Here is a 20,898-nt window from a genome sequence, read left to right on the forward strand (position 1 = left end):
GACTCCATTTAAATAGGCTCTAATTTAAGGATGTATAGAGCCAACATTATTTCACACCTAACCACACACTAACACAGTTTATTTGAACCAAGACAAAGTTGGTGATTGTTTGAACAGTGGAAGGATGAACCAAGATGTTTTTAGTCAGTTTTACTTTGTTTCTGTCAACACAAAATGAAGTATGTGTTGACATAATAAAATTACTGCTTATTTAAATGGAGTCTGGTGGGTTTGGCGATAGAGATTTTGGGGCTGTTTCTGGTTAAATAAAAAGGATCTTACTATCTGACAAAACGGTCTCTCTCTGTAGGAATTTTTTCCATAATATTGTCAGACAATAAGAATATAATCTGAGCCTGTCAGTTGCAAAAACAAACACTTTCAGTGACAATGCCAACATGCCCAAGTGACAGCTGCATCTGTCTGACTCAATACTTGACCATTTCAAAAACTGTTGTTCCTGCTAGTCACTTTGACACGAAAATATGGAAAAGCAGGTTAAATCATATTAAATTTAAAGTTTATTAATATACTTTTTAAAAAATAATGTCAAACAGGAAAAGACATCAGTAAGACTAGCAGCTGATGCTGAAGGGATTTGACATTCACAAATTTTGTTTTTGTTGTTTTTGTCGTTACTTGTCAGGTCTCAAGCGTCTTCTGGACCTAAGCCATGAACACAAGTTCCCTGGTAAATATCCCACCACGTCACAGATACTGTTTATAATGCCACTTTTTTCCACATATCAAAATTCTAGATTTTATTTATCAAGCGCAGACATAGTTTTAGATCTAGTTTTGGAATTACAAAAAAACATCACTTTACTCAACAAATACCCTCTAGAAAGAAACACAGGTTTGTCTTGGAAATTGTAGCTCCCAAGCTATATGCTTACGCAACCATGTAGATTAATGTACAGTGAGTACTGAGAGAGCTTTGAAAACTGTGGTTTTCTCCAGTTATTCCCTTCAAGAGCGAAATGGCCATGGAGTTGCTCGAGAAGGGTCGTGTGCGATTCTGGACTCAGGTGGAGAAATGCACTTCCGCCTGCCAAGTGGAGTATGCCTTTAATGATGCCATCATTACTCACGGAAAGGTAGGAGTTATGACTTGTTGTCATGTATTTATTTAAAATGTATTTAACCAGAAAAAACCTCACTGAGATTAAAAATCTCCTTTTACAAGAGTGTCCTGGCAAAGACAGGCAGCAGCACAATTAACAAAGTTACAAACATACAGCATGTAACACTTACAGCATGAATATAACAAAAATAAGACAAATAGCACAGTCAAAGCATCTACAGCCTGATGTAGCTTCCTCCAACTCCTTCAATCTATTTCTGAAAACAGACCAGATAACCTAGACCAGTGGTTCCCAAGCTGGGGGTCCCGGCCCCCGCTACAGGTCAACAGAGCTTCACAGGGGGTTGTGAGGTCTTTTTGATTTTAATGATTGTAAGATTGTTTTTTAAACTCTACAGTAGGCCTGTACCTTTTCATTTCATTCATTTCTTTGAAGAAGATTAAATGAAATTGATACTTAATATGTAATATTAATATAAGTAATTTATAAATTGACATTATTATTCAAGATATAAGTTTAAAAGAGTCTCACAGGATAAGGGCATGGTGAAGACTTAAACTCAGGCTTTATTCACAGAGCCTTCAATTGCTGCCAAACAACCTCGTCCTGCATTTAAAACATCCTAGGAGCTAAAAAAACAATGGCCAAGCGACAAGAATAAAAAAATAGCCCCATTAAGAAATACATAATGCCATCAAAGAATTGCTTAATAAGTTCCTAAAAATATCAGAAACTCATCTCCAATGTAATTTTCACAGGAAATAATTTCTTAAAATGTATCCAAACCCCTCATTTTACACAAACCTCTGCACTTTTATTGTTATGCAATAATTTTAATATGAAAAATCCATAAAATGTCACTTAGTCAGGGGTCATCAGTTTACTCAATGACAGAGAAAGGGTCTCTAAGGGAAAGAGGTTGGGAACCACAGATCTTGACCAGTTATGTTCAGCTAAAGGGGGGGTGACAGATGGCTCGTTGACCATTTTTTAAAAATCAGAATAAAAACAGATTGATCCACCTCGGATTTTTAATTTTAATTTTTTTATTTTTTGTACTTTGAATTTAGATAAGGTGCTGTAAAAAGCATCAAAATAGAGCTTGTTTGTACAAAGTACCAAGGGAGGATTTCACCGCAGCAGAGATCCAGAGTAATTATTTATATATTAATTATTCATTTTTGTCTATTAACTGGCCCCTGGCCTTCTGGCTTTCTGTGGAAGTGTTCCCCAGGCAAAACAAGTTCAGTATTCCTGCCTTAGACCCAAATCAGTCTGCAGCTAATTTCAAGCTGTAGAAGCAGCATACCTAAAAGGCCTTTTTCCATTTTAAGATAGATGATGGGGGACAAATAGTAAGAGTAAATCACAGAGAGGAGACGGTTGCTGCCAGCACTCCGGAGAAATTTTACATTGACACTGATATGAAGGCAGCAACATCACTTCTGTTGGGCTTGTTCAGACACCTTTCACAAGTATTAAAACCTATTAACACTCTGCAAATTGGTTTGATTTTTTTTTTAAACATGAGAAAAATAGACAATGAGCAACTTGAACAGAAATGGCTCTCATACTGCAAGAAATTAGTATATTTAGAAATGTATTAAAAATAAGAAAGGGAAAAGTATCCAGAAAACTTTATGATTATAATTACTATATATTAAAAAATATATTACAGATTATTAGAATTTTCTTTTTTCATTATTATTATTTAAAGCACCTTTTAAGTAATTTCTTTGTTTGTGTATTTTTGGGTTTTTTGTTTTTTTTTTACTAATTTCTTGCTACTTTTTTGGTAAGTTAACCATTGCTTTCTTCCCACATTTATGAAAGAAATCAAGCTAATTTGCTGCCATTGATTAACAGAAAAATGATGCAGGCCAACAAACCCTCACAAGTAAGGGCATTAAAATCTGTGGTGAACCTCAATTCTCCATACGGTATCCAAGGACGTATAAAACATCAATGTAGTCAACCACAGACATAAAGTCTACTTCTATTTTGGATCGTCTTCCAAAAACTGATCTTGTGGGGGGGTTTCTTTATATCATTTTGCTTCCAGAAATACACAATGCACTTCGACCAATCCACTGGCATCATTGAAATGTTCATGGACTCTCTGGAGGTCACTGACGAGGGAACGTTCACCTTCAATTTGGTGGACGGCAAGGCCAAGGGCACAACCAGTCTGGTGCTCATCGGAGATGGTAAGATCTCAAATTTTTACTTCCATGCTCACAGATCTTTCATCATGTAATATTTAATTATGGATGCAGAAAAGACATCCCAACTAACAAATCCTCGACTGGGTGTGTTGCATTTGCTGCAGTTAAAGTGTGTGTCCATTGAGGGGCAGCAGAAGACAACTTTTGTTTACTGTCTTGTCAGCCAGCTGGTTTTTTGATGCATTTTTTTGCTCTCCAGAGTTCAGGGAGCTTCAAAAGAAATCCGAATTTGAGAGGGCAGAATGGGTCAGGAAACAAGGTGAGGGTCTTACTTTTCTATCACATAAATTTAACACTAATTCACATATGTTATAATTTTTTTTTTCATTGACTATTCACAGGTCCTCACTTTGTTGAGTACCTTAGCTTTGCCGTTACTAAAGAATGTGATGTGCTGTTGAAATGCAAGGTAAGAAAAGTCTCTGCGACAATGTAATAATCTTTTTTTTTTTAAGTACGATAATCACAAAACGTGATTAGGTGATACAACTTGATCCCATCTCTCTTCTTTCCCCGCACAGATTGGAAATGTCAGACCAGAGACTGAGATCACCTGGTCTAAGGACAACATTGAGATTGCCGAGGATGACGAGGACGCTAAGAAAATTGGAAGAACAGACGGCGAGCTGACCTTTAATATTGGAAAGGTCAGCCCATTAGAAAGTGGCCATACATTCTGAGGAATCATGAGCTTATGAGAACGAGTAGAAAGAGCTAAAAGCGACGCTTCTGATGCAGCTATGCTTCCATCGTAGACCTAGACTAGATGCTACGCTGCCAACCACCCCTCTCTGACACAGAATCATAAATGATGAAACACTTTTAAAAATATTCACGTTCCCGAGTCCTGCTGGAGTGCTTGCTAGAGTCAGCAGCACGTCAGCATGTCGCACTTGGGAATCAGAATAGACATATTGGGCACAACTGACTCTCTATTTTTGGAGCCTCTACTTTTTTTTATTCTGACATTGTATATTTTGATAATATAGACTTATAGGTCATGCTTTTCAACATTTATGTCCATATCGTGTAAATACAGTATATGGTTTATCTGTGTTATTAAGTCGTTCACTTCATTTCTAACACCGTATTCAATTTAACTCCTCTGGCAAATTTACTGGAACATTTTAACCCTGGAGGCTGGTCTTTTTGAGGAGATTAAGGAAACACTTCACCCCCAAAATGAAGAATCCAAAAATGGAGAAAATTCTTGATGAATTGAAGACATAGGGGACCACCTTTATCAGCAGCAAAACTAGATCAAGAGGTCTGTAAACAAACTCTCATTTATCCAGTTAAATGCTCAGTACTTCTTAGACACATGCATTTTCATGCATTTTCGTCATAACCCGAGCATTTAAAATAGTTCCACATAAGGCTGCCCACTGAAAGTTGGAGATTAATTTTTCGGAGATCCCTCAGGCGACTGATTGCTGAAGTCGAGCAGTTGGTTTTTTGTTTTGTCTTGTTTCATTTCGTTTCTTGCTAATTATTGTGCTACGCAGTGTACTTCTGGGAACATTTTGCCCTCCAAATTTTTATTGCAGAGTGAGCGGTCTTGATTGTACAATACTCTTTGGAACAGGCTGCAGCAGACACGACTTTGCACTGTAAGACTCTGAGATAACTTTATCCCCTCTTTTCTGCTGAGAAGTGGTGAATTTACAGCTCGTGGCAACTTAATACGACAGTCTCTGACTTTTGTTTGATATCTCGTGTCAGCAAAAAATGTTGCGCAATTCCGATCCATCGTTAGCTCAGTTAGCTATATTAGGTAAATGTCAGTGTCACACTGAAGATCCTGCTGAGCCCTTTCAAACTTTCAAACTTTAAATAAAAATTACAATTATTATATACTCATATTGAATAGCCAAATGTCATTCAACTAACGTAATTCTGAGTTGGGTACAGCCTTACTTCCACATAAACAAACTGCATAAACATACTGTTTTTGCACAACAGTATTAACTTTTAAGGTTTTGGCAAAAATGTACACGCTTAGGACTCACTAAGCATACGAGTGACCAAATGAGATTTGGATTATACTGCAAGAATTGGGAAAGAATTTGGAAACAAATGTTTTGATATAGTTTTGCTGTTGTTAAACATGTTCCCCATGTTCATCAGTTTATCAGTGGTTCTCTCAGTTTTTGGATCCTTCATTCCCCATGGAGGAATGTGAGAAAAACAAACATTTTCAACATGAATTTAATGTAACGTAGATGTTCATACGAGGGCGGAGTTTTCCTTTAATCTGGTCTGTCAGTCATTTGGTGCCAGTGAAGTTATATTGATGTTTCAAGGTACTTGTACATTGAAACTGTATAAACATCACTCATAAAGAGAGGGTTGGTGTCATTGCATGAGCTCAGGAGAGGCGGCCTGTCCATCGCCACTCCTGTCAGTCGCACTCGCATTAACTGGCTTGTCTGTCTAATTCACAGTGGGTTATTAAGCAGGAGAAACCGAAAGAGAAAGAAGGAAAAAAGCCAACCGCAGTGGACGTTCCCCCGCCGCCAAGACCCAAAGTCTGGACATAATCTTTGCTGCCATAAGTTGACGCCTATAATCTCCCCATGTGTCCTCCTCGTCTTACCTTCTTCATGTTTTCCTTTTAATGCCTGCAGGGCAGGAGAAAAGCTTGCCTTTTCTGCTTAGTTGGTCTCTGTGTTGCTGTGTGTTGTCTGCTCTCTGTCACAAGAATTATACTGTATTCCCCTTCTGTTTTATTTAAGGGAATTCATCTCTTTCTCAAGAATACTAAACATACTTTTACTTCAAACTCTAGATCTCCAAAACGGACGCAGGTGTGTACGACGTCTTCCTGATGGACGACAGAGGCAGTGATAGGAGCACCTTCAATCTGACAGATGCAGGTAGAGTCTCTTTCATGAATTTTGTGAGTGAAAAAGTAAAAATCGGTGCCCTCAGCCCCCCCCCAAAAAAACAATTAATTGCTGGTCTCATCCTTTTATTTCCCAGGACTCCAAGCTGTGATGAATGAGCTGTTCAGGGTTATTGGTGAGTCATAAAACTTCACACCAAGCAGCAATAAGACACCACACATTAAAGAAAACCACAGAAAGGCTCAGAACTCCATTTAATGAAACTATAAACAGCTAAAGACTGAAATATTTTATGCAGTTTTAAATGCTATTAACCTATTTTGTTTCATTGGAATGTAGCTAAACACCTGCTTTTTATTCTTCTCCCTCCAGCCAATTCCTCCTCTGAAATCCAAGTTATGAGTACTGAGCACGGCATCATCCTCTACTCCACGGTCACATATTACAACGAGGAGCAGCGTGTCGGTTGGCTCCACAAGTATGTAAAAGCAGCCTTAATCACTTTCATATCTGACATCCTTTGTAAAATTTCCAGGTTTCCCACAGTCATGGAAAACCTGGAAAAGTCATGGAATTTCACAATCTTGTTTTCCAGCCCTGAAGAAGTCATGAAATTCATAAAATCTTTGATTTTTTTGGAAATGTCATGAAATTCTGCTGTGTGTAATCACACTAATTGTCACAGTAATCCACTGTGGATAACCTTCCACGTAATGTAACATAACAGCGTTTTTATTTTCTGTAGTTGCAGACATAACATTGCTCTAATATGCAATTTGTTTAAACAGTTAGTAAAGCAATATGTAACATGAGGGTGAGTCATTCATAAGTATTTTCTCCACTTTCATAGTAAAACAGACTCTGATGACTAACATTGCACCATAAGAACGTGTTTGAATTGGATTATTTTTGTCATTTTTGCATAATCTTCTGATGAATTATGTGAAAACAGTCAACAGATGGGAACAAAATCTCACCAGCTGTACAGGTCGCATGTATTAGATCTCTCAATTTGGTATAATACAGGGGCGGCTGTGTAGGTACATTTACTGCTTTCCTGTTTGAATATTTGCTTTTCAGTGTACTTGCAGTAAACAGTCTTGCATTAATTGATCTCTGTGCTGCCCATGTATCCATTAGAGATGCAAAGATTGCCGCCTCAGAGAGAGTTAAGTCCGGAGTCACAGGACAGCAGCTTTGGCTTAAGATCAATGAACCCACCGAGAAGGACAAGGGCAAATACATGATGGACATCTTCGATGGCAAGGACGGTGTGAAGAGATTCTTTGATCTGGCTGGCAAGGGTAAGTGAAACTTTTAAAGATGTTTCAGATTAGTACGCAAGTCCCATTAACTTTGGCTATTTTTGTGCAACTATTAATAATAATAATAAGTTGTTTTTTTTCTGGTGCAGCATGGGAAGAGGCATTTGAAGAATTCCAAAGGCTCAAGTAAGTAAACAAACTCATCTGACTCGATCCTTCTGTTGTGTAATTTTGGTTTGAAGAGGATGTTTGCACAAATACAGAGTCATCACAAACTTAATATAGACTTGTGTACTATGTGTACTTAGTGAGACCTCTCAGAAGCACTCAAAATACATTTCCTGGAATTGTATAGCTTTTGGGAAAAAAATACTGGCAACAGTTCTGTCCGTGATACCATTTTAAGCTGCTTCTGACAATATCTGCCTTCCTTCCGTAGGGCGGCAGCCATCGCAGAGAGAAGTAAGTGGTTATTTATTCTTTGGTTTCTCCCGAGAGACGTCACTCTTTGACATGATGTAACGTTTTCAGGACGTAGAGGCTCTTTCAGATTTAATAGACTTTAGACTTGGGCTCTGTGGGACTAAGGATGCATGAGTGTGTAGGTCATCATAATATCTCATTCATGGAAAATGATTTTCCAGGAGATTAAATACTTAAATCTCTGTAATGTGGAATTGAAGAGAGGAAATTTCCTGCCAAAACTTGTTTGAAATATCATTCATGCAAACAGTAAAATTCAAATAACATGTTTTATAAAGGATGGTTTGCTCACCAGGTTAAAATTTTAAATGGACAGTTCACCCTCAAATAAAAAAATACATATCTTTCCTCTTACCAATTTATCAGTCTTGATTGTTTTGGTGTGAGTTGCCGAGTGCTGGAGATATTGGCCGTAGAGACGTCTGACTTCTCTCAAATATAATGGAACTGGATGGTTCTCGGCTTGTGGTGCTCAAAGCGCTAAAAAAAACATCTGAAAACTCAACAGCAATATCTCTTTCTAGAAAAAAACACTTTTGAAACAATAAAACTAGCATTAACATGGCAATAATGATAATTTACCTTCTCTGTTATATGGCGGCTGATCTCATCCTCCGCTCGGAGGGTAAGGAGTTTCGGAAACTCATTTTTCTCCCAGTTTGCAGAAAGTTGCAGCCACTGTTGTTCTTGTCTGAGTTAGCTGCTACCCACTATTAGCTTCTTTTTAAATCTTCTGCGGTGTGTCGGGCACATAACACGTCGTCAAAAATATCATACTCATACTTCCCATAGTCCCTTTCTGCTGGCTTCTCCTGTTTATACTGGCACCTTTTCAGCTCTGTCACAACCCCTGTGCCGTCTTACAGGGGAGACCAAACAATTTGGTTGCCGGGTATAGTTCGTGAGAAAGAAAATAGTTCCCACATTAAACTGCTTGCAACAAGTTTTGTGGATTATCTTAAGTAACGGGGTCATAATTTCTAGAAAGAGACATTTCTGTTGAGTTCTTAAACAGTATTTATTTTATTGGTGCTTTGAGCGCCACAAGCTGAGTGCCATCTAGTTCCACTGTATTGGAGAAAATGCAGACAGCATTCGGCAGATATCTTCAGCACTCAGACACTCACACCAAAACTATCTAGTTTGTTAAAAAGCACTACAGTTAAGAGGAAATATATGTATTTTTTATTTTGGGGTAAACTGTCCCTTAAATAGCATGTTGCAAACAAGCAAATGCATTTGCTTCGTGGTTCACTCTTCCATTTCTTGTTTAGATCGTGCTCGTGTTATTGGAGGTTTGCCAGATGTGGTTGCCATCCAAGAGGGCAAGGTAAATAAATGAGATATTCAGTGTTTTCATACACTTTGTTAAACTCTCTGTTTCACCTTCTTACTCACTGTCTCAATCGTTGGAGCGTGTCTTTCCACTAACCCCTCTTTCTCTTCAGTCCCTGAACCTGACTGGCAATGTCTGGGGCGAGCCCGTACCTGAGGTGAGCTGGACGAAGAACGAAAAGGAGCTGGTATGTGACGACCACTACAAACTCAAGTTCGAGCACGGCAAGTTCGCCAGCATCACAATTGCCGCCGTCACCACGGCTGACTCTGGCAAATACGCCCTCCTGGTCAAGAACAAGTACGGCACAGAGGCTGGAGAGTTCACCGTCAGCGTCTACAACCCAGAAGATGAGGAGAACAAGGAGGAGAAGAAAGGCTAAAGGATGACGCAGTGTAATGAAACAAAACAGAAAAGATAAACGACTGGGCCATATCCAAAGCATTTTACCCCGGCACGTGCCGGTGCACCGAGCAGTTTGAATAAATGATTAATACAGCTGCTTCCTCCTGCGTCTTTCATGTGCTGGGCTAAAGAGCTTTGGGCATTGCTTGTGGAGGAAGCAAACAATGAATGTGATACAGGGAGGATAAATGTGTGCTCGTAGTTGCTTGACATCTCTTGTGTCCCTTCAGGCCACTATCGGCAGTAAATGTTTAATCGTAGAGGATGTCATTAATCTTTATTTTAGTGAAGAGGGACAGCAAAAGCAAAAGGCAATTTTCTTATACTATTACAGCCCTACATTTGGAAACTTTTGACCTCTGGAACCAAGTCATGCCTGAGGTTTATACACTGTAAAAAAAATAAATAAATAAAGAAGAAAAAAAAAATTAATGAACTCCCTACTAGCAATTTGCTTTGTGTTGTGAGACGTGAAGCCAGTGGATATGTCACATGCTCCGCTGAGCTCTTTGTGTCTATTATTTATAAACAGCTATTATGTTATATACTGGACAAAAAATTAAACTCAACACTTTAGTGTTATGTTATCAATAGATATATTTATCTTAGATTTTGGTCACCAAATTGTTAAACTGTCATTTTCTTAGATAATCCATTCACCTCACAGGTGTTGCATCAGAAATTAAAGAAAGACCTCAAGAAAGTGCTTGAATTTTTTTTTCTGTAACATAGTTTTAACTAACATAGTTTTCAAGTTAACAAGTTTTCACTATATTATCAATAGAATTATAAATATAGCTTTCTGGACATTTTTTCTGTCAGCTAATTTTCAGATCATTTCCTTGTCACCTTTTACTATTTTTTCTTTGCAGTTTGTGGCACATATCTTGCCAAGATGCTCATGTTTTTTCCTGTTCCTGAAAGAAATCTAACTAATTTTCTCGGGTTTTAGAGGCTTAAATACCAGTGTGAGACGTCTGAATGCAGCACAAGAAAACTGATGTGGATCCAGGTGTTATAGAGTTAATGAGCATCTTGATATGCCTCACCAGTCAGGTGGATGGATTATCTTGGGAAAGGAGAAGCGCTCACTATTTTAACAAATTTGTGACCAGAATATGAGGGAATTATATCTATTGAGTGCAACAGAAACTCTTTAATCTTTAACTTAAACCTGTGAAAAATGGGAGCAAAAACAAAGTTGCTGCATTTAAATTTTTGTTCAGCATAAATTGTACTGTGTGCATGTTCGTTATGTGATGTTAATGTACTGTTTACAAGTGTCACTCATTACAGCAGTTTGTTGTAGAGGTGGAGCAGGTGAACCTTGATAGCCTGGAGTGAGGTGACAAAACACAAATGGCAGTTGAAACTGGTTCATTCAAGGTGTCTGACGCAGACTATGAAGCCACGTGGAAAGACGCACAAGCATAACTTGCATATTTTTGGAAGTCTTTCAATGGAACATGTCTTCTGGGCGTTTGACGCTGACAAAGACGTGTTGAAAGTTTGGGGGGAATGTTGTATTTCAAGTACAAATAAGGAAAGTGTATGGATAGACTGCCCTGCAGCACAGAGTGAGGCTGTGCGTCTGTTTAACGAGGTAAACATTAGTCTGTTTTCTCTTCGAGGCACTCCTTCTTGTAATAAAGTTGCTTATGCTTTAGAGAGGTTTCCTCTTGTCTTTATGTAATCACCTACAAGAAGTTCATTCATTTCAAAAAATGCATTTGTTGGAGTTAAATAACTTGATTTGCAAAAAGCTCAAGGGTTTGGGGGATTAATGATGGCCCATTCTAAAACAGCTAATGGTGGCATCTATTTCTGCCTGCTTTTATTGCTGGTGCCATTCATCATGAGTTGTGAGGGCCCAAAAGAGGTCATTTAAGGGGAGCGAAGAGTCGCAAACATTGGGTATTTCACTCAGTTTAACCTCAACGATGTATTTAATCATCAGGTTAATATCTGTCAATAATTATCTCTAAGCTGGGCTGCTCAGGACAAAGTATTACTAAGGGACTGTTAGTTATTTATGAGAGAGGAGGGGGTGGTGCAAAAAGGGGGAGGCCTGTCAAATCATTTTTTAAGCATTGGGGAGGGACTTATGTTTTTTTTGTTTGGCTTAGGGGAGGGGCATAAAAACTTTAATAACTTCATTATATATTTATTTTAACTCCAAATCGTAAGAAAACATGCAGGTTCAGAAGTCATTTCCGATCTCAAAAAAAAAAAACCGTGCCCTCAAAACCCACCAGCAGGCATGTTTTCTTCAAAAATTGCCAAAACTATACAATTTATCAAAGCAAGAAACTATAAAAACCAGATGTTATCATCGGATTGTTAAATTTCCAATGTGGGATGAAGACTTTGATCATCAAGAAAGCATAACAAAATCTAAGCTTAAAATAGTGATATTCCATAAGAATCACTTTCTTTTACATTTCTCATTTATTTATTTATTTTTCAAAATGTACCGTTGGCACAAACTGGCCAGTGTGCATGACAAGACTGAATAAGTGAGGCTTTTTTTAAACTACTGGGGCACGTTCAGTCTCAGAAGGGTACGCAACATTTTGGCACAGTTTCTGAACTGAGCATGTTTCCTTGAAATTGTGTTAAAGGGTGTGTGCAAGAGCTGTTAGGTATGTTTTCTCTGGTGAGTGTGTCAGAGTTGTACTCAATCAGTTGTGTTGTGTAGGCCAATATAAACCAATTATTTGTTGATCTTTACTTACTGAACATATATTTTTTGTTTTTATTACACATTTGCATTGGCAATGTAGATGCAAGTTTTCTTACACCAATAAATATCCTTTGAATTAAAATGAATAAACCCTGCAGTATAAGCAGGCAGTGCACCTGCGTAACAAAACAGGGTGTACAAACCACTAACATTTATGTTTAACCCTGAAACCTGGATAAACATCGCTTTTCTTTCAAATGCATTTCACAAGTATTTAAAACTTTAAAACCTGAGCAAATCAAAAACATGGGGAAAATGACTGGAAATTAAAAAATAAAAATAAAAGCTAGGGATAATACCAAGCAAACTAGGCTATATATTTATCATAATTATGTATTTAAAACTATTTTTGCAGAACTGTTATTTTTCAGGTCATTTTCTTGTTTATTTTCTTTGAAGTTCTTTTTATTTTTTCTTTATTTTTCCTTTTTTTTTTGCTATTTTTTAAGTTCTTGTACTTATTTTTATTTTTTTTTTTACTGATTTTTGGGTAATTCTTGGGTAATTTCTTAAGTTGCTCTTTTTTTTTTACTTTTTGTCGGGGCTGAACACAACCCTGAAAGTTCATCTTCAATGTCTCACTTTACAACATCAAAAATATGATAAATAGGCCTAATTTGTGGAATCACGGTAGGGGGATGCTCATGCATTTTCACTCAGGGAGAGTAAAAAAAAAACGGTCACCTCCCAGCCACCCCTCTCCTCTGATAAATAGAGAACAGTCCCTAAATAAAACGAGGGCGCTCTCAGCAGCTATCCTAATCAACCCCTTGTTGAAAAAAGTGACACCAGCTGTGTGAGTGCTCCGCCACTGTGAGGCTCTCTGTCCCATCAACTCCGGCTCGCTGGTTCCAGCTAAACCAGTCTGTCGCGGTGGTCCAGGCACGGACACGTCAAGAGGCTTCAGAGGAGTTTCACGGACAAATATGGGGACTCGCTGAGGACACCGTAACGTCCTTCATCGGCAGCATCCCGCTGGAGTAACCGAAAGGTAAACAGCGGATGGTTTCCGCCGGTTTGATCGCCGCTGCCTGTGATGATGCATATTTCTGAATGTACCGTCAGCTAATGTTAGCTAGCCTGTGAGCCGGCTAACATATTTTAGCTACGGTGAATTAATTTAACTCAGATCTCATAAGTAACGACCCGGAATATAAAATACAGTCACAACGAAACAAACAAACCGCTTTTTAGTGAAACCGGCGACTTAGCGTTAGCCTGCAACCGTTTGCTATTAACGGAAACCGGACGATAACATAAAAGCTAGCTGCGGGTTAACTGAACAGGCTAACTGAGCTCCGTCTCCATTCATTTATTTTTCTCTCCACTGTTTTCAACCCGGATATTTATAGTTTGAACAGACGCTGATGGCAGACATTATAGTAAACAAATGTAATTTAATGCTCAGGTTTTGGTTTCTGTTCCGTTTGTTTCCGCATTATCCGTTCATGTAGCGTTAGAGCGTTTGGTGACATTTCAATCAAGCAATATGGCAGATTTAATCTCCGAAATTAGCTTTTTTTTTTTAGCCCCAAATCAATGTGCGACACAGCCAGCTTCGTGTTAATTCGCGTTTTTGTTGTTAGATAACCGTTAGAGAAGTATTTTGGGAGGGGGGGTTGTTAGCAGTGCTGCCACCTCACCAAACAAACCACCTGCCTGTGTGAAGGAAACTATATATTTATAGTTACCCTTACATGGCCTTTCTGTGTGCGGTATTTGAAAAACTCAGTTTTCTAGAACTTTCTTGGTTTTGACTCTGAATTATTAGCAGTGAGTTTGCTTTAAATCTCAGTTAAGAGGACTGCAGTTGTACCAAACATAATAGTATTTGTCAAGACTTCCTTTTTTACACTTTACTGCAGCTGTGGATATTGAGTAAATTCTTGAGTACTGGTTGTTGTACCCTCATTTAGGGACTGTACTTTATCTGTCATAGCTGCGTCTCTGCCGAGCTCTATCTCCATACATTTCTCTCTACCTTTTTCCTCCCTGTTGTTTACAGTTTCATTTCTACTAATAATAGGCATTACAGCAGAAGTAAGCATAATTAATAATTCAATTATTTTTCTGTTTGTGTAACATTAAGGTACTTGGTGACATTTCAGTCAAGCAATATGGCAGGTTGAATCTCCGAAATTAGCATTTTTAGCCCCAAATAAATGTGGGACATACTGCTAGCTTGTGTTTATTTGTTGTTAGTTGATGTTACAGAAGTACTTTTCTTGTCTTGTAAGCAGTGCTGCCACCTCACCAAACAAACCACCTGCCTATGTCAATGAAACTGTGTATTTATAGTTTCCTGTATATTTATAGTTTTCTTGGCCTGTAGGTGTGCAATATTTAAGTTTTCTAGAATTTTCTTGGATTTGACTCTGAATTTTCAACAGTGAGTCTGCATTTAATCTCAGCAAAGAGGGATTGCACTTAACCCAGTATTTGTCCAGACTTCCCTTTTTACACTTAGCTGCAGCTGTGGAAGACTGAGTAAATAGTAAATTCTTTGAGTGACTAGTGGAAAATGCATGACCCTCCCACCACTATAAATAACCTCATTTTGGCTTTGATAAATCATGTGATTTAGGAGATTTTTTTTTTTATAAGAAAACATGCTTTCCACCATCAGGTTTTGAGGTTCTGAAGGTAAAATTATACAAAAATATGACATTTTAAAGTTGATTGTCCCTCCTCCAAGTAAAATCAAAAAATATAATTCCCTCCTCAGCAGAGATGGAAATCACCACAGGTCCCACAATACGTTATTATCATTATAATTAAGTCACAGTACAATATTACTGTGATTTCAGCATTTTTGCAATGAGTATTGCGATAACATACATTGCAGTATATTGTGATCAACTACCTTTTTTAAATTGCAAATTGTGTCCCTAAAGGAAAACTTCATCAACATCTCTTTTGTCTAATAAGATAAAGTTTCAGTCTGTTCATCCGGGGTTCTCACAGAATCTTCCCTAAGCAATTAATATCAGTTTTGCTTGTTGTAAAACTGGTATTAAATTTTTATTACAAGTGGCATTAAACAAGCCTTAAAACGTCTTAAGTGCTATTGCAATATTAACAATTTACATAATTAAAAGAAAAAAATTATACTCTGCATTGGTGTATCAATACAGTATTGCCACACAAAATACCACAGCACTATGCTGTATTGATTTTTTTTATCCCTTACCTACTCCCCAGTGCTTTAGAAATCATTTAAAGTGCCTCCTCTGTTTTGCACCACCCCCTCCCCTCTCACAAATAACAAACAGTCCCAGAAATAAAACCATGAAGTGCTGTTGGCTACTTCTTTATCACAGAGTGACTTTGTTTTTTTTGCTTTGCAAAATGTGAAAAAAATGAAGCCAACATTTTCTGTCTGTCTGGGGTTTTGGTAGTCATGGTTTATGTTACACACAGAATAAGCTGGCTCATTTCGGTGTCATCTAATACCTGAGAGAGTGTAACATGACCCTTGTGTTGGCTGGTTGGTTGGCTGAGTCCAGGACTGATTCTTTTGTCACTCAGTCAAAGCAAATGGTCCCTGGATCATTACAGAAGAAAACCATAATGATACAGTGAAATAGAATAGAATAAAACAGAATAGAAATACTTTATTAATCCAGTGAGGGAAATTATTTTGTTACAGCAGCAAGTGAGAGAACAGCAACTGAATAAAATATTCATTAAAAAGACGAAATAATGCAAATATATATACAAAGAAAGGCACAGAACATAGAATAAATTAAAATAACAATAATAAAAATAATAAAGATATGTACAGAGAACAAACAAACAAACAAAAAAAGTAGCCAGGACTATGATACTCAGATGCCCTGTCTTGTGAGTTTTAATGGTACAATTAAAGCATTAGCGACAACGGCTTTCTACATCGATTCCTGCTCAGTATATTCAGCCGGGTTGTTTTGTGACTCAGCACACAGCACATTTCATTTTAAAAAAGGAAAATATTAATCTATTTATGCATGACTCTCAAATATTCAAACACAGAACAGATCTGAGTACATAGGGAGGATGAAGCTACAGCCTTGCACCCAGTAGGCCTATGTGTTTTGTTTGATAGTGTTTACAAAAGGCTCAGCAGATGGGACAGTGGGAATGAGGCCTTTTTGGGAAAGCCTCATGCACTATGTGTCTCTTGGGCATTTACTTAGGAGCTAAATCAGGCAGGAGGAAACTAGAAGTCGGACCAGTTACAGCTTCCTGATGAAAAAACATGTTTGAATTCAATTTGCTTGGACCGTAGCAAGGATTCTCAGCTTGCCTTGCTTGGAGGCCCCTTTAGCAAAATACAGGAAGCCAGGGGCCAGTCGTAGCAGCCATACATGTTTCTAGCATTTTGGGATATTTCTAGGATTTTAGGACATTAGGGGCTTAGCTAAGACCTCTCTTGGGGGTGTGGGGATCCTGCAGTGGCACTTTTTTTCTTAAATAAACAAGCTCTATTTTGATGATGTTTTATGCACTCTGGCGCCTTATGTATACAAAAAATAAAATAAAAATAATTATAATAACAATTGATGGAAAAATAACACGAAAAAATCCCTGTGCGAATCGGTTTATTTTTACTGTGAATTTGAAAATGTTTGGCAGGCCAGCCAACACCCTACTATTGGGGCCCACATTTGGCCAATGGGCAGCAAGTTGAGTATCACTGGACTACAGTCTTATTAGTGTGCTCATTCTGTCTGTATTGAAAGTGGATTTAAGTTCATTTAGCACTTGGGCTAATTTTAGCAAGCTGTATTGATATTTATGATAGACAAATCCCTGCAGAGATTATCTCTTTGGTACGTTCAGAACTTTCACCTGTTCACTTTTGCAATCACGTGTTCAAGATGTCAATAAGTTCAAGGGTAATGAGCAACCAAAGATCGACATGTTGAAGTTGATTGCAGTGAAGCACTGCAATCAACCTCTCATGCACAATAACAAACACACACAACGATCATACCGTACATGTGACCGACTGCAAGAACGTCATGCTGCGGCCTGTTTTTTTTTTTCCCCTGAGCTTGTACTCTTATCAGGTAAAAACATTGCTTAGCCGTTTACAGGAATTCGCCGTTCCTTATCAGGCACACACCGCCACCTTAAAGAGGCCATCCCATTGGCTGAAGCCCTTGTGTCCTGTTAGCTGCTTGGATAAGCACAAGTACACATCCTGCAAAGAGCAGTCCAGAAGAAGGATGACAAATTTTATGACAGTTTTGCACAATCGCGTCAGATAGCAGTGTACCTTTATTTACCCTTGGGAGGGTTATTCCAACGTGATTAGGTGGGACACACTTGTGATTAGATTCAGGATGGCAGGAAGGCATCATCATCATAATCTAAGGGGGGGAAAACACTGGTCCCAGTGGAGTATCCTGAGGCGGATAAAGTAAGAGCTGGTGCTCTGCTAAAAAGTGATGAAGAGACAGAGATCCTGGGGGGACAGGGAGCTCCTGGGAAACAACACAGACGACAACACAGACAACAGTGAACAGGATGAGTCCTTGTCTCTGAGGTCGTCTTGGTCCCTGGTGAGTCAGCGCTAACAGGTCTCATAGTGGGTCACAGCTTTTGCCTGATTCTGAAAGTCCAAGTATACTGTTAGTCATCATGCTTTGTTTGGTTTGGCAGGTTGGTTGGATTTATTGGCTTTTATTGTAGCCAAGCCTCGTAGCTTGATACCTAAATACAGTGTGAATCAGATGGAAGTTATAGGGCTGCATTCAAGTTTTTTTAGTGACTGAATAGAGATAACTGAATATGGGCTGCTTTCCAGACAGGTCATTTTTCCTGTCTAAAGTAGAATATTCCCTGTTATAAAATACAGATGTTTGACGCCTTGTTGGTGTGAAAACATCTGTATGTATCTATGCACTCTTGTCAGTCGAGTTAACAGGAGTGCAGTGTGACGTTCTGTGGTGTCAAAATAAAAGTGAAAGTTTTTTACATATTTTTTAAAATATTTATACATGGTAATTGTTTGATAGCAACAAGACTGCCCTAATTATTTGAGATATAGAAAATCCATAGAGCGAAACAAAGACATAGAATTGATATGTGGACACATGACCTCTGACAGTGGCACAGTGAAATTATTTTGCAGCTAAAGTGTGATGTTATGTTTATGTTCCAGGCTATGTTTAGGTGCATTGGATGCTCGGAAATGAAATCTGTGCTTTACAGTTGCTGTGTCGAACAACATAAAACACATTTTCTTTTTTTGGATAGCCTTTTTAAAATTCTGGCAGCTCTTTTGTCTTGTAGCACACATATCTTAAAAATGCCTAGCTAAACTTAGAAGTAAGATTTTATTAAAGGCTTGATGAAACATGGAGCTAGTTTAAAATGTAGACTAGAAGCACAGATCCTTTTAAATTTTCCCCAGTTTGAATGTAAATGCAGGGTTATAAATCTGAAGAGTAGTAATCACTTTGTTTCAGTGATGTGATTCATATTTCTATATAGAAAGCAGTAATAATAGGAATCTGGTCTTACAGCAATTCAAATATGGAAGTAGTCCTGCTCTCAAATAACATTTCTATTAGTTTAGAACGTTCCAGTGTTTCATTTTGACTAGTTACTTTTCTTCAGACTGTAGTTTCATGTTATCTTTTAGAAGAGTATCTTTGTAGTGAATGTCCACAACAGGAACACCACCTAAATAAAGAATTCCAATATGTTATTTCAGTGGCCTGAAATAGTTCTAATCAATATTGGTGAACTGGAGCAAACCTCTTTCAAAGCCAAAAATCAGAGCAGTAAGTCTCAAACATGATAAATAATATATATAATAATATATAATACTAATTTTGTAGACACACAGATTGTTCTTTTTTACACCCAAATATTTAAGACATTCCTCTCGGTGCTCTCCTTGTCAACGTCAGTGGAGCAGCTTCAGACTAAATACCCTATGACATCACAAATTTGAGTTTTAGCACCCTTATCTATGAATTTGGGAGAGAGTTGATCATGTTTACCAATATTTTTTGGACTTTTTTAGGCCAAATAACATATATACATTTAGAAAATAGGCGTAGTTCCCCCTGAAGTTGAATGTAACATGTATTTTTCCATCTTCCTCCTTGCCTAAAAATATGTGGTGACGTTCTCTGAGAGAATTGAGAGCTTCCTGTTGTCGACAGGCCTCATATTAAATCATCTAAACCTCTTTGCAACCCTTTGAACTGTCAACTTACACTGTTGGCTGTTTGATTTCGTGATGGTCGCCTGCCTGTGTGTGGTTAGAAATGTGGAAATCCGGCATATATGAATATTTTATCGCTGCCTGTTCATTAGCTAACTCTCTGGTGAAACACATCATGCCAGTTTGCCATATTCCATGATGCCACCCTTGCATAAAAGCCCCTATTCTCCGCTCTCCAACACCCCCCACTGCTCTCACAGCTAAACTGTGAACAAAAGGTCAGTGTGGCCATTTCAAGTTGCATAAACCCAGTGAAGTCAGCATGGGGACATGTTTACAAGCCCTACTAAACCAGACCACGACCTGAACCCCAATCATGTTTGCCAAGTTAACAGTCATATGCACTCTGTGTCACAGTGCACAAATGACTGGAAACAATCTAGTTCAGGAACAAGCCAAGAGCAGAAAGTTTGTGTGATTAGCTTCGGTCTGTGTGCAGTTTTCTCTTTGATTTAGTGGCTTCAACAGATTGCTTGTGAAAGAATTCACAGTCTCAGAAACTGTGTCTCCCACACGACAAAAAAAGCCTTTGAGAAAACTGTCCAGGGTTAATCCAAGTCCGTATAATTATAGCCACACAACTTTGTCTCTAAGCGTGTGTTTGATATTCTTATGAATGTAAACAGGAAGTCAGCTGCTTCCATTGCAACAGGGCAGTGGGAACTCTTTGTGAGGTTGTCTCTTGTCATTGTTTCAGCCCAGCCGTCAGCCCCCCCTCTCTGATGTAGCTCATGTGGGACAGCGGCCAGTGACAGTGTAACAGTGGCAGGCTGTAAACAGGTCAGGAGATAACAGACACCACAGGGCAAGCAGGCAGGCAGAGAGGGAGCTGAGAGATGGAAGCAAGAGACAAATGAGACAGAGCGACTGTTCTGAAGAAGAGACTTAAAAGAAGAGACAACAGTGGATAGACTGAGAAAGTGCTAAATCAAGTGGAAACCTATTAGATTTTACAACTTGTACGGTGCCAAAACGGTCTCCTCTTTTGGACTCTTGCTGAACTTCCTCTTCCTGTCTTTCCATAAACTCAGCTAATATTCTTTTTCCTCTTCCAGGCGGACACCATGAACTACGTGGGCCAGCTGGCAGGTCAGGTGCTGGTAACCGTCAAAGAACTGTATAAGGGCATTAATCAGGCCACGTTGTCGGGCTGCATTGATGTTGTGGTTGTCCGCCAGAGAGATGGCACCTACCAGTGCTCGCCATTCCATGTGCGCTTTGGCAAACTGGGTGTACTACGCTCCAAAGAGAAAGTGGTAAGTTGAGGAATATTTTAGCTTTCTTTGTT

At 38.5% G+C, this 20,898-nt stretch overlaps 2 protein-coding genes across 5 annotated transcripts in view; both read left to right on the forward strand.

Moving 5' to 3' along the window:
• Window positions 1-11,311, forward strand: part of myom1a (myomesin 1a (skelemin)) — a 32,706-nt gene extending 21,395 nt beyond the window's left edge. Inside the window, exons 24-38 of the mRNA XM_088085694.1 lie at window positions 647-691; window positions 961-1,097; window positions 3,148-3,292; window positions 3,510-3,569; window positions 3,652-3,719; window positions 3,832-3,957; window positions 5,755-5,838; window positions 6,099-6,186; window positions 6,293-6,331; window positions 6,529-6,634; window positions 7,297-7,460; window positions 7,571-7,607; window positions 7,861-7,883; window positions 9,179-9,234; window positions 9,353-11,311. Coding sequence (XP_087941820.1) covers window positions 647-691; window positions 961-1,097; window positions 3,148-3,292; window positions 3,510-3,569; window positions 3,652-3,719; window positions 3,832-3,957; window positions 5,755-5,838; window positions 6,099-6,186; window positions 6,293-6,331; window positions 6,529-6,634; window positions 7,297-7,460; window positions 7,571-7,607; window positions 7,861-7,883; window positions 9,179-9,234; window positions 9,353-9,622 — 1,448 coding nt within the window. The 3' untranslated portion in view covers window positions 9,623-11,311. The remainder of the gene's footprint in view (window positions 1-646; window positions 692-960; window positions 1,098-3,147; window positions 3,293-3,509; window positions 3,570-3,651; window positions 3,720-3,831; window positions 3,958-5,754; window positions 5,839-6,098; window positions 6,187-6,292; window positions 6,332-6,528; window positions 6,635-7,296; window positions 7,461-7,570; window positions 7,608-7,860; window positions 7,884-9,178; window positions 9,235-9,352) is intronic.
• A 1,845-nt stretch (window positions 11,312-13,156) lies between these two features.
• lpin2 (lipin 2) overlaps window positions 13,157-20,898 on the forward strand; it is a 33,531-nt gene continuing 25,789 nt past the window's right edge. Inside the window, exons 1-2 of one of the 4 annotated variants that reach the window (XM_042497730.2) lie at window positions 13,157-13,379; window positions 20,666-20,866. In XM_042497730.2, the coding sequence (XP_042353664.2) occupies window positions 20,675-20,866 (192 nt within the window). In that variant the 5' untranslated portion in view covers window positions 13,157-13,379; window positions 20,666-20,674. Of the gene's footprint in view, window positions 13,380-17,606; window positions 17,935-20,384; window positions 20,570-20,665; window positions 20,867-20,898 lie in introns of those variants that run through there. The other 3 variants (XM_042497727.2, XM_042497728.2, XM_042497731.2) reach the window with 3 other exon arrangements.

Source organism: Plectropomus leopardus, chromosome 12 (genome assembly GCF_026936395.1).
Source record: "Plectropomus leopardus strain MGB_pleo_1.0 chromosome 12, ASM2693639v1, whole genome shotgun sequence".
Lineage (NCBI taxonomy): Eukaryota > Metazoa > Chordata > Actinopteri > Perciformes > Serranidae > Plectropomus > Plectropomus leopardus.